The 13,075-nt window shown below is 36.9% G+C and overlaps 1 protein-coding gene across 3 annotated transcripts in view; it reads right to left on the bottom strand.

The window, feature by feature from the left end:
* ANO3 (anoctamin 3) overlaps positions 1-13,075 on the bottom strand; it is a 285,060-nt gene that overhangs the window by 101,767 nt on the left and 170,218 nt on the right. For all 3 annotated transcript variants that reach the window (XM_014545226.1, XM_014545227.1, XM_005873091.2), the window contains 4 exons: positions 12,054-12,160; positions 11,173-11,228; positions 8,249-8,370; positions 5,471-5,605 (listed from right to left, as the gene is read on the bottom strand). In XM_014545226.1, coding sequence (XP_014400712.1) covers positions 5,471-5,605; positions 8,249-8,370; positions 11,173-11,228; positions 12,054-12,160 — 420 coding nt within the window. The remainder of the gene's footprint in view (positions 1-5,470; positions 5,606-8,248; positions 8,371-11,172; positions 11,229-12,053; positions 12,161-13,075) is intronic.

Genomic DNA, 13,075 nt, shown 5'->3' on the forward strand with positions numbered 1-13,075 from the left:
CCCTTCCCTTCCCTTTTTTCTGTGTACCTCTCACACACTGTCATGCAGAACTGACAGTTTTTATTTACTGAAATATGTTATATTCTCTCTTAGAATGTAACTGTATAATATCTGTCTCTTCAGTTTTATGCCACTACTTTTAAAAACACCTCAGCATACATTATAGATGACTTTGTGACAGGAGTAGGGCATCAAGAATAACTTCTCAAAAGTCTCATAGCCTGAGAGTTTACAGCAACCTATTTTTAAGATGTTTTGTGCCTTTATCTGTCATGCATGGTTCTTTCCAACTGAGTATCCCCTGAATAAATTGTCTTGAAGTAAATCTGCTCTGGAAATGATGAAAGTAATTTCAAGGCTTTTGAATATATGTCTGAACATAAAAGTTTAATAGGTGATGTTTGCAGCAAGAATGGCAATTTTCTAAAATGTCTACATTCAAATGAAGCAAAAACAATTAACGTGAATTTCATGTGTGGAATATGTATAATCTCAAGCCATAATCAGAATAAATAGCAAGTACAAATACTATATAGTAATATAGTGATTTTCTGTGAGCAGAGATGAGTTCATGTCCATTACATTTAGTCCTCATTGCAATCTCCTGCCAGGATAATTATCCCTATCCCCACAACTGAGAGGAAACTGATATTTCTCAAGGTCATACAGCTAACAATAAGTAGTTCAGGGAACAGACTGTAGTTTTTTTCTGATTTTGGGTCCAATTCTCCACCAACTGTAATATATCTAAAAGAAGGATATATTTGCTTTATATTAAAAGTAATTTTCCTATCAAAAACCAATTTATTAGTGAGGATGATGCAATGAGTCTCATATATACTATAATCCTCCCATGATCACACATCATATTTCTAGTAATCAGAATGCCTATATGAAGTAGGAAGACACAGGTAAAATAATACATTTTAAAAGCCCCAAAGAACAAGAGGATTATATCTTCTCTTAGTCATACCACACATTTGTACAAATAAGAAGAATTAACACACATCTTTAAGGAAATTTTGATTAAAATGGGCTTGTTATCATAATTCATTGTGTATGCCCTGCATTGAAATCTCATACTAAGATGGTATTACAAAGTCGGTTTATACTAGGTCATTTTCCAAATGGTCAAACTAAAGCACCAAGTCTAGAATCCAAGCCATAAGAATGAATCCTTTTTTTAAATTCCAGAATTATTAATATCATTTTCTATAACATGCTCAAGTTTAACTTGATACGTAATAAAAAATATTAAACAATTTTTGACAATGTAATTTGTAGCCTTATTTGAGACTATGGGGAATTTCTTTGATTTCACTTAACCACTAGAGGGAGGAAGAGTGCCAGCATGAATGTTTCTTAATTTCTTCTGCTGAGCAGGATAATATAACCACCCCTTGAATTGTGGCTTTCTTCTGTTTAATATCTATTGTCAGATATACTCATAGAAACAGAGAAGAATACTGTTTGCCAAGGGGTAGGGGAGAGGGAAGTGGGAGTTGCTGTGCAAGAGTATAGCGTTTCAGCTATGCAAGATAAGTTCTAGAGATCTGCTCTACAATGTGTGCCCACAGTTAACAATACTGTAATGTGCACTTAAATATTTTGATTGATTTAGAGAGAGCGAGAGAGAGAGTGAGAGAGAGAGAGAAACGGAGAAACACTGATGTGAGAGAGAAACATTGATCAGTGGCCTCTGGTATGCACCCCGACCAGGAATCGAATTCACAACCTTTTGGTGTACGGGACAATGCTCCAACCAACTAAGCCACCTGGCCAGGACTGCAGTTAAACATTTTTGAAGAGGATAGATCTGTTAAGTATTCTTGCTACAATTTAAAAAATATATTAGATAGAGGTTTGAAAATGAGCTGCCCATTTGAAATAGAACATGCTGTTAAGAGCCTTCAGGGTCAGGGTGACCATTGCCTCCCCTGACCAAGTCATTTACCTCTCTGAGGATCAATATCTTTATCTCTAGTTAGAGATAATATCTAACTGGGATATTACATAAGGGTTATTGGTAATAAAGGCAGTTAATAAATGAAAGAAACCCTTGTTGCTAAGGATGTTGTCAGGAGACAGTTTCAGAGGCCCTTTAGGACTCAACTGCTTTTGAAAAGCTGGTCAGTACTAAGCCCCATACACATTTCTTGGTAAATTCTAATGTCAAAGAGGAAAGAATAGACTAGAAAGTTGGGATTTTTGTTCTTTGCTCTGGACCAGAAACCCAGGGCCTGAGGCCGTATCTACCTACTTGCTCATTTTCATATTCTTATGATATGTCCGCTCATATGCATAAATCTGACCACATTTCATTACAAGAGCAATGAACACATGTGAATATATACATGTACATATACATACAATAAATCTATAACTTGGTTATATAATTCTACTGCAGGGCAATTAAGATATGTGACTTTAACTTATGTGAACTTAGCTGGCAGAAACATAATAAATACAACCAAATCCTCAGCTTTTTTACATTTTAAACAAAAAAGAACTTAAAAATTATACTAAAACAAAGCAATACAAAATAAAAGCCCTTTATTCCCCCTTACCCGAAGTGATAACACCTACAACTTAATCACATCTGACACCTTGAATGGAAAATTTCAGCTCCATGAAATTTTGAAAGTCAAGATATTCAGTGAAGCTTATCTTGATTTAGAATAGAAAGTCTGACAGGATCTTAATTACAGTGTGACAGAGGTAGCAGTTATATAATACCATAAAGCACTGAAGAAAAGAGTTTGCTAACGCCTTTTAAAACACTCCTTGTACTAACGGTTAAAGAGTATTTACCTCATACAAAAGAGGCCTAATTTACCCCATGGGTACATAAATCAACAGGAATAGCAAATCTATTCCTCTCATAGCCTTTTGTTCATTTTCAGCTTCGGAAGGGTGGAGGGGGAGTCTACACGGCATGATAAAACCTTGTGAATGTGTACCCATGGAATCAGCTTGAACAGTAGGTCTGTCTAAGAATAATTTTCTGTCTGTGTTAATTCATGTTAAAGAGTGTTTTTCTAACACCATCAAGACTCCACCAGACAACTGTTAGAACTAATAAGCACATTCAGTAAAGTTAAAGGATATAAAATCAATAATATACAAATATCATGTGTTCCTATACACCAACAACAAGCTATCAAAAAGAGACATTAAGAAAAAAATCTCATTTATAACTGCATTAAAAATAATAAAATGGTAAGGAATAAATTTAATGTAGGAGGTGAAAGATCTATCCACTGAAAACTCTAAGACAGTGATTAAATAAATGAAAGGACAGGAAGATGCTGTCTTCCAGCATGGCAGTGAAGCTGCCAAATTCTGAAATAAACCTATGACTAGATGAAATGCTTTGGAACAGTAGTTGTTTTTTGTTTGTTTTCTTGCTAATTATAATTTAGATTTCATGCTGAGATACCAAATCAAGGAAGTTGTCTGTGGAGCAGGATTCATCTCTAGAACAAAGAAAGTACTTTGTTTTTAGGGAAAACTCTTATAAATATATATATGGCGTAATATGCTAATTAGACTGGGCAGCCAAACGACCTTCCAGATGTCTTTTCACACAACCTTCCAGATAAAGCTGGGGCTGTGAGGGCCAAGCCCCTTGCACAAATTTTGTGCATCGGGGCTCTAGTGTGTGTGTGTGTGTGTGTGTGTGTGTGTGTGTGTATAATATGACTAATATATACATATTTTTAAAAATTCAAGGAAATGAATTTTCATGGTTCCCTCAATTGTCCTGATTACTACCCAGTGCCAAGGCCATGGTTAAAAGTTGGAACAACAACAAAAAGTGCTGAGCTTTGGATGGAAGAGGTGTTTTTTCATATTTTGAGTACCACACAAGGTTGAACTTAATGATGTCCTTGTGATATATGAAGGAGAACATGTTGTTGAGAGTCTTTGGTGCCAGGGTGACTGTTACCTCTGCTGAATAATAATGTACTGATCCTATATCCAAATCTTGGGTCATTCAACTTTAACAAAAGAATCACTATTCTGATAAATGTGTGATTTTTGTTGAACCTTATTTCACAACTACTTGATATCTTAAGTTGATGCAAAACTATTACAATATCTGTTCCTAGAGAGTAAGAGAGTAGAAAGCAACTTTTTGTTCTCAGGGGAGCAGGCTGCTTAGAGAAAGGCTTCTGTGGGATGAGTATTTTTTTAGACATCTTTAAGTATGTAAGGTGCCCTCATCAGCAAAAAGGAATACTCACCTCAAAGGCTGGTAGTAAAGGGTATATTAAATGAAACAACATATTTGGAAGGTCTTTATATATTATAAGTTTTTTTTAATTTCTTAATTGATTAAGGTATTACATATTATAAGTTTTAAAAGAATTATAACTATATAATTATTTGAACTAATGTATTGAGAGGGCATTCTAGACTTCTAAATGCTATGCAAATATAAATTATATAAAACTGTCTAATGCATTATTGAATTATTATGTGGCATATACTAGAAAGAAAAAATTGACATACACAGAAATAATTTTAGGACTTATGCAAAATAATTTACATATAACAGTGTTATTGTCATAATTAGCTAGCTAATATTAATAATAGAAATAAAGCAAAGGGATGGCCAGACATTATAAGCATGGTTATCTGGGCAGCTTCACCAGGAAGCTAAAACTTCACGCTCCCTAGGGAACCATCTATGTATTCTTTGCAGATCACTGGGGTAAGGAATCAAACAAAGGGAGAGATGGGTGCATGTGCAATAAAGTGATGTATGGAAGGTGCTTTTGCCTGTCAGTCTAACCTGGGAAAAAGATACTTGGATAGGGGCTTGGAAGGTTAAAATCCTTAGACTAAGAATTCTGTTTCTCTTGTTCTGCTCCTGCTCTCTTGTGCTCTTGCTCCCTTACTCCATGACCCACTCTGGCGTGTGGGTTAGCACACCATGTGGCCCTAGTAGATGTGTGGCCCTTAGCCATGTAGACCCCACACGCAATGGACTGCAGCTGGGAACACAGCTAACCTGGCCAAATGCTGGACTGGATTGCGCTTTAATATGGTGTGGAAACTGGGCAGTGACTTCAATCCTAGCTCTGCTGAAGATAAGGCTGGACTTTTTCCATGATGAGACAGAGGGGAAACGGGACCTTGGAAGAAAACCCCCTTAATTTTACATCATCAATAAAGCTTTCCATGATACCCCATCCTCCCATGGAGGCCTGAGGAAATTCTTTTTCCTGTGGCACCCCAAGAAGCCCACTTCCACCAGCCACAGGAGGGCAACCCACCAGTAACAATAGTAGAGAAATTACCTTTTATATTGTGATGCTTCCCTACAAACAAAAAATAAACAAACACAAAAAACAGCAAATATATTATAGTACTATCACTTGTTTATATAGTCAGCATTATCATAAAGCTTTTGTCCAATCAGAAGAAAGGTCAACAATTTTCAACAAGTCTATTAGAAGCTTACCTTACTTGACTTGCATTCATTGTAAATATTCCATAGAAGAAAACACACAAGCCAACCAGTGCTGCAGGAATCAGCATTCCAGTATACCATCCCAGCCACGCAAAGTATAGCCCAATCTTCTCACCAAAATACAGCCTGCATGAGAAAGCAAATTTTTAGCGTAAGGCAACATAAGTGACACTATACCTCGTCAGAGTTTCAGATGGACACTTGTGGCTTCCAAACCAGTTCCTTGGCAGCTCCACCTGGGTTATCTTAATAGTCATGGTTGCTAATGATTCTAATAATGGTGACATTGTTTATCTTTAAACATTGTCCTCATAGGAACAATTTTATAAAATATATTTCTGTATCAAACTTAATATGGTTCATAGAGCTTTTTGCAAGCAAATTCTTGCTTTTCTCCATACTCCTAGAAGAATCCCTTTTCGTTTTCTACACACATATCTGTGCCACACCGTATTGCTTTCACATAAATTAGAAAAAAGTCTCCTCTGTAGGTGGATGGGGAGAGCAGAAATGATTTCAGTCTCCATCAGCACCCTTGGCCAGACTCCCTTATGCTACACACAATCTGCACAATTATGTCACATCTTCCTCTACGAAGTTCAAGTCTGAAATTCCTGCAGCACGTGATTCTTTTCTTGGTTCATGCTTTTGAATATTACATTTTATCTTTATCCTGTGCCTAGCTTGTACTTACCCTTCACTTTATATCACTGACTTCCACTCCAACCCTGGGTTAGATGTCCCGCCCTTAGCCACGTTTCCTTGTCCTGAATTTATATACTGCATGACACTGACCCAGCACTCCTCCATTCCTTCCTCTTCCCATGCCTGAAAGCTGCTGAGAAGTGGACTGTGTCTTGTTTTACTAGCTCTCACCACAGGAAGGATCAAATGAAGATAAGGGAATGGATGTATTTTATTTCCCTTCAGCTGATGAATACAGTTTACTAGTATGTGGAAATGGCAGAAGAATAACGTGGTTCTAAAAACTACTCAATTGCTCTTTCTTCAACAAGTCTACTGTCAATAGTAACTGTCACAGCATTTCTAAAGCTCTGGTAAGAGATAAAATATTTTTGAATTCTCTACTACTAATTGGTCTTCATTTTCTTAAAATGGTTACTTAACACACAGCTTTTTTTTCCCCCAGCAGTAGTTTTAAAGCCTGTTGTTTTATAGTTCATTTGGGCAGTGATTCTTGCTGGGAAGAAAATTATCTTATTTTTTTTTTCCTTAACAAGACTTGTCTTTCTGAAAATTATTCCTTTTCTACTTTATTTTTTATATTGTTCCAACTAAAACTTGTGTATATTCTACCAAGTGTGGACATAAGGTCATCCTCCTTTAAGCATCATTTATCTAATATTTTGATGTTTTTGTCCATTTATTTCTCCTAGGAGACATGGATCAATAGTCAATTCATTTTTTATACAATATACAATATTTTTATACAATACTAGAGGCCCAATGCATGAAATTTGTGCAAGAGTAGGCCTTCCTTCCCCCCCACTGCTGGCACCAGCTTCCCTCTGGCACCCGGGACCCAGGCTTCCCTCCGGCCACTGGCAGGCACCCAGGACCTGGGCTTCCCTCACAGCTCCAGCTTCATCCGGAAGGTTGTCCAGAAGGACGTCCATTCTAATTAGCATATTATGCTTTTATTATTATAGATTTTTATGTTCTACTTTGAAACAGAAGATTATTTTAATAACATGTATTGCAACAAGATGTTGTGCCTTTAAACAAGTATTCCTTTGAAGGTTGGAGTCTTACTAATATATTACTAATATATCAAAATATCTTTAGAATATTTATAGAAGACTACACACATAAATTGCTCCTGGTTAAGTTGGGCTAGGAGGTACTGGGACACCCCAAGATGGAAGGAAGGGAGAAGCCAGGAACTTTTCTGCTCTCTTGGTTGTCCTCAGTGCTGTCTGATAGACACCTTATACAGACAGTATTATATTGAGATTTTAAATCACACATTGTTAAAGGTTAAATAAGAGGTAACAATATTATTTGACAGGAGTATATATAGTTACCTGAGTTACATCAAAATAAAATAAATCATGAATATAACAGTGTTTCAAGACTAATTTAAGTTGAGGATAATTACTCACTGGGATAAACTTCTTGGAACAGAACAGATACTGAATCTTTGTTGAAAGATAAATATATGCATAGATGCTTTGTTGGTCATTTTCCTCTTTGCTCTCAAAACCATTTTCTGCTTCTTGGTTTTGATTTGTTTTCACAGGGAAGTAGATTACACAGGTTGCCTCATAAATTGCTCCTGGTTAAGTTGGGCCAGGAGGTACTGGGAGACCCCAAGGTAGAAGGAAGGGAGAAGCCATGAACTTTTCTGCTCTCTTGGTTGTCCTCAGTGCTGTCTCCAGAGCAGCCATGGCTTCTTCATAGCTTTACTCCCTACACTTCCACTTCATTACAGGTAGTCTAATCATGGATTGCACAGTCTAAGTTTTAGGCACTGAAATATACTTCATTCTATTTCCCCTTCAGCTTGAGGGTAGTTAGCAATCTTCTACTGTTGTTAATCTCTGGTTGTCTTATTATTCCTGTTTGATTTCTCAGCTTTCCCATCCTCTGTGTAACCTATTTCCTAAATTAAATTCCTTTAATTGAGAAGACCCATAGTGGATTATTTTTTTTTTCTGATTGCATCTTGATGAGTAAATAAAAGTTTCCAATCTAAGAAAACGACAATAAAACAACATATATCTTCCATTATTGATCCAACTCCAGGACCTGATTAAATCCAGGGGCTGGTGCTTGTACCACATTCCCCAGCGTGCCCAGCGCTCATATAATAGATGTCTGTTATTCTGAGGTCCATGGGTTTTGATGGGCTGGCTACTCTTGTAGGCTCCCTGAAACAGATGAAATAAGATAAATCGATACCCATTCTCTTACTGGAATTTGAACTACATAGGAATTGCTTTTGTTTTTTCCCCCAATATAGAGTAATTAAATAATTTATTGAAAGCTTAAGAAATTGTATATTTAACTCATCTCTGGAATGATGATGACTTTACATATCTCTCCCTCATTAAAATATTCTGATAGCTCCTATAAAATCCTTTGTTAAATTCCTTTTCTTAAAAAATAATAGTTTATTGATTTTTAGAGAGAGAGTAAGGGAGGAAAGAGAACATTGATGGGAGAGCTGCCTCCTGCACACCTCTCAATTGGCTGCCTCCCGCACACCCTCTACCAGGGATCAAGACCACAACCTAGGCATGTGCCCTGACCAGGAATCAAAAGACTTAAATGTAAGACGGGAAACCATAAAAATCTTAGGAGGAATCCACAGGCAGCAAAATATCAGACATATGTCAAAGCAATATTTGCACAGCAAAAGAAACCATCAACAAAACAACAAGAAAGCCCACTGCATGGGAGAACATATTTGCCAATGTTATCTCTGATAAGGGTTTAATCTCTAAAATTTATAGGGAACTTGTACAACTTAACACAAGGAAGGTAAACAATCCAATCAAAAAATGGGCATAGGACCTAGATGGACACTTCTTGAAAGCAGACATACAGAAGGCCAAGAGACATGAAAACATGCTCAAAATCACTAATCATCAGAGAGATGCAAATCAAAACAACAATGAGGTACCATCTCACACCTGTCAGAATGATTATCATCAACAAATCAACAAACAAGTGCTGGCTAAGATGTGGAGAAATGGGAATCCTCAACCCTTTTACACTGCTGGTGGGAATGCAGACTGGTGCAGCCTTTGTGGAAAACAGTATGGAGTTTCCTCAAAAAATTAAAAATGGAACTCCCATTTGACCCAGTAATTCCACTCCTAGGAATATACCCCAAGAAGTCAGAAACACCAATCAGAAAGAACATACACACCCCTATGTTCAGAGCAGCACAATTTACAATAGCTGAGATTTGGAAACAGGCTAAGTGCCCACCAGCAAATGAGTGGATTAAAAAACTGTGGTAGATATACTCAATAGAATGCTGTACTGCTGTGAAAAAGAAAGAGCTCTTACCATTTGCAACAGCATGGATGGACTTGGAGAGCATTATGCTAAGCGAAATAAGCCAGTCAGAGAAGGATAAGTATCACATGATCTTACTCATTTGTGGAATATAATGAACAACATAAACTGATGAACAAAAATAGATAGAGAGACATAGAAGCATTGAACGGACCATCAAACCTCAGAGGGAAGATAGGAGAAGATGGACCATGGTGGGGGCGGGAATTGGGGGGCAGGAGTAAGAGATCAACCAAAGAACTTGTATGCATATAATCATAACCAATGGACACAGACAATGGGGGGAGGGGTGAAGGCCAGATCTGGGGGGCGTGGGCAGACTGGGAAAGAGGACAATGGGGGAAAAGGGGATATATGTAATACTTTCAACAATAAAGAATTTAAAAAAAAGAGACAGAAACAAGGGAAAAAATCCATAAAAAAAACACAAAAACCAGCATCCTCTTGGTACAAGATGATACCTAACCCACTGAACCGTACCAGCAGGGCTTTAATTCCTTTTTAAACCAATGAGGTTTCTTTTAACTTAAAGTGAGAGAGAAACAAGGGGAAAAAGTCATAAAAAAACAAAAACCAGCATCCACTTGGTACAAGATGACGCCTAACCCACTGAACTATACCAGCAGGGCTTTAACTCCTTTTTAAACCAATGAGGTTTCTTTTAACTTAAAGTAAACTAGACTTTACTGTTTGGAATCTAAGATCTATTAATAAACACAATAACTTTACCATCATTGAGAGAAAATGGAGTGCGGCTTCCCGGGCTCAAAACTGTACCTTTGATATTTAACGTTTCTATGCCTCAATGACATTTACAAAATGGAGTTAATATCATTGTCTATCTCAAAGATTTTCTGCAAGAATTGAATGAGATGATCCATAAAAGACATTTGGCTCAGTGCCAAGTAGTAAGTGCTCAACACATTTTATCTGTTATGAGTTGTGCGGTTCTGTGAATTCCTCAGGCTCAAAGGTTCCTCAGGCAAAGGCTGTAAGTCCTTGGATTTGTACACAGAAGAGTGACTAGTTCTGAAAGTGCAGAAGTGAAACCTCTAATGACCCCATTCTTATATTAAAATGCAAAGTTGCCTTAAAATTAATACAATGTGTATGTATGGGTGCGTGGGAGGGAGTTAAAACTAATTCAAATTGAATTCATGACTCAGCAGGCAAAGCCCACCACAGTTTAGAACAGGCTCTTCTACTTAAAACTAGTAGAGAAGTAATGATCAGGCAGAGAATCAAGTACCTAATGAGCTGTAGGGTTTTTTGTGGGTTTGTGTTTGATTTTCAGGTATCCCAAAGTAGTTTGCAAAAACCAGGAATCTGCCCTGTTTGGGAGTGGTGTGGTTCTCAAATTGTCTCTGTGTTGGAGTAGAGGGCAATAGCCAGAGTGGTCAAGCAATGTCCATAAGTTGCCTCCAAGGCTGGGATTCCTGATGAGGGAAAATCGCAAGAGGATTCTGGGCAGGGGAACCAGTGTAGAGACAAAATATAATGGGGGTTTCAGAAAAGACCAGGGCCAGTCATTGATTGAACCCTCCTGGAAGAGGGAAGCCAGATTTAAATAAAATAAAATAAAAAATGGGATCAAGCACTGAGCATGAGAACATTTTTTTAAAATGGAAGTCATATTTTAAAATTACCTCATGAGGGGGAAAAGCTGCTATATATGAGCCATTGTTTATCAGTTTACAGATACCTGAAAAGAGAAGAAATCAACAGTTCTTGAGTTTGTTTAAATGAAGACTTCCTTCTGCAGCAACATACTTAACTTCAAACGTTAAGTTAATTTGAAAACTGAAAATAACCCAAATGCCTTCCATAACCACCATCACCTATAAGGACAGTGAGGCTTTGAAAGAGATTGATACCAGGAGTTGAATTCTATCCTTATAACATTAATTGATGGAAATTTGCAGGGTGCCAACATACAATTTTACTTCGCTACATCATGAAATGGGGGGGAATATTAATATTTACTCACATGAGATCACATGAGCCTGGAGTAACTTTTCTTTTTACTAAAAAAACTTAGAAAATTGGAAGAATTCCTTACCCCTTAACATATGTCAAAATAATATTTATTAGTGTTGAGAAATCTTTGAATTATTTCATTTTTAATAGATGTATTATGTGGATATAGCCTAATTTATTTGTCAGTTCCTAATGATGGACAGTTAATGTATATCTAGTTTTATTATATTACAAAACCACAATGAACAAATGTCTTTGTATATTGTTATTAAAAGTCTGATTATTTCTTTGGGATAAATTTCAAGAATATAATTTCTGTTCTAAAGTGTATGCACAGTTGGCATTTTGATACATATGGCCAAGTGTTCTTCAAAGATTTTGTTTTATTTTGTTTTATTGAAAGGCTGAAAAACAGAAAGTTTAGAGTTTGTGCTCAATGTGTTATATATTCATATTTAATGCATGAAGGCACAACTTCAGTCAAATATTTCTGGGTAATATCAGTAACAGCAAATTCAACTTTCTCTACATTTTCCATTAGCATTCTTACCCACTTTTGATATTCCATTTTCATATTTGGTGTGCTGAAGCATGTGGTAGACTATCCTGCTTCGAGTAGCATTGCTGAAGAAGGTGTCCTTATTGTTTATTATGAAGCTGTTAAGATAAGGGCATCCATTTTAGTATTCAGGGCAGAGCACAGAATCCAGCAACAGTAACAACTTCCTGGGAAGTCATCCATCTGTTTTCTCCTTTAAATGAATGCATGTGAAGTAGAGCAAATCAGAAGAGAAACCACCTTCTTAAAAAGATCAGTTGGCAGAGAAAAATAAGCATAAATCATACAGAGCATTATCAAATATGCACTTTAATATCGTTTGGTTTATAAGAAAGCCTGGATGTCCTCATATTAGTTGTTTGGCATCGAACGAGGAGAGAACAGAGTTTCCATGGGCTCCCATCTATTTTAATTATGCAATGTAATTTCAAACAGAGCACATTAAAAATTCATGTAATTCCCCACACCACACAATCTAAGCTAGCTTTTTTGTTTATAAAACATTAGCGGCGAGCAATAGTCCTTCCTTCCCTTCATGCCCTATTCTGTCCCTACAAAGGGAGAGTTGCAAGGAGAAACTGCCTAAGAGTCAGTGATGAAAAGAGCAAAAGGGCGATTCCAGGAGGGAAGGAAGGGTCTGTTTCAGCATTTACTTTATGATATCCTGGAAGCCTCAAAAAAAAAAAATGGAAGTGTCCTGGTCCTCACTCAACTGCTGACAATTTTTGTTTCAGTTGCTTTTTTGTGTGTGAATGATAAACCACCATTTTCTCAGACTCTTAGATCTGAAGTATTGGATCTTCTATGGTCCTTGATTTCTTTTCATCTATATTCAAACAGTTGCCAAACAAAGTAACTTTTAGAACTAAACTGAGTCTCTTTTGGTTTCCATATACATCTTGCTTTGGATCTCATAGCCTCTTGCATAGGTTATGAAAAGAATGCCCTCTTTACCCCTAATCAGCCATGCAATTTCTCACCTGATTTTTAATGCACAGCTCTGACCCCTAGAG

This window comes from Myotis brandtii, unplaced genomic scaffold (genome assembly GCF_000412655.1).
Source record: "Myotis brandtii unplaced genomic scaffold, ASM41265v1 scaffold399, whole genome shotgun sequence".
Taxonomy (NCBI): Eukaryota; Metazoa; Chordata; class Mammalia; order Chiroptera; family Vespertilionidae; genus Myotis; species Myotis brandtii.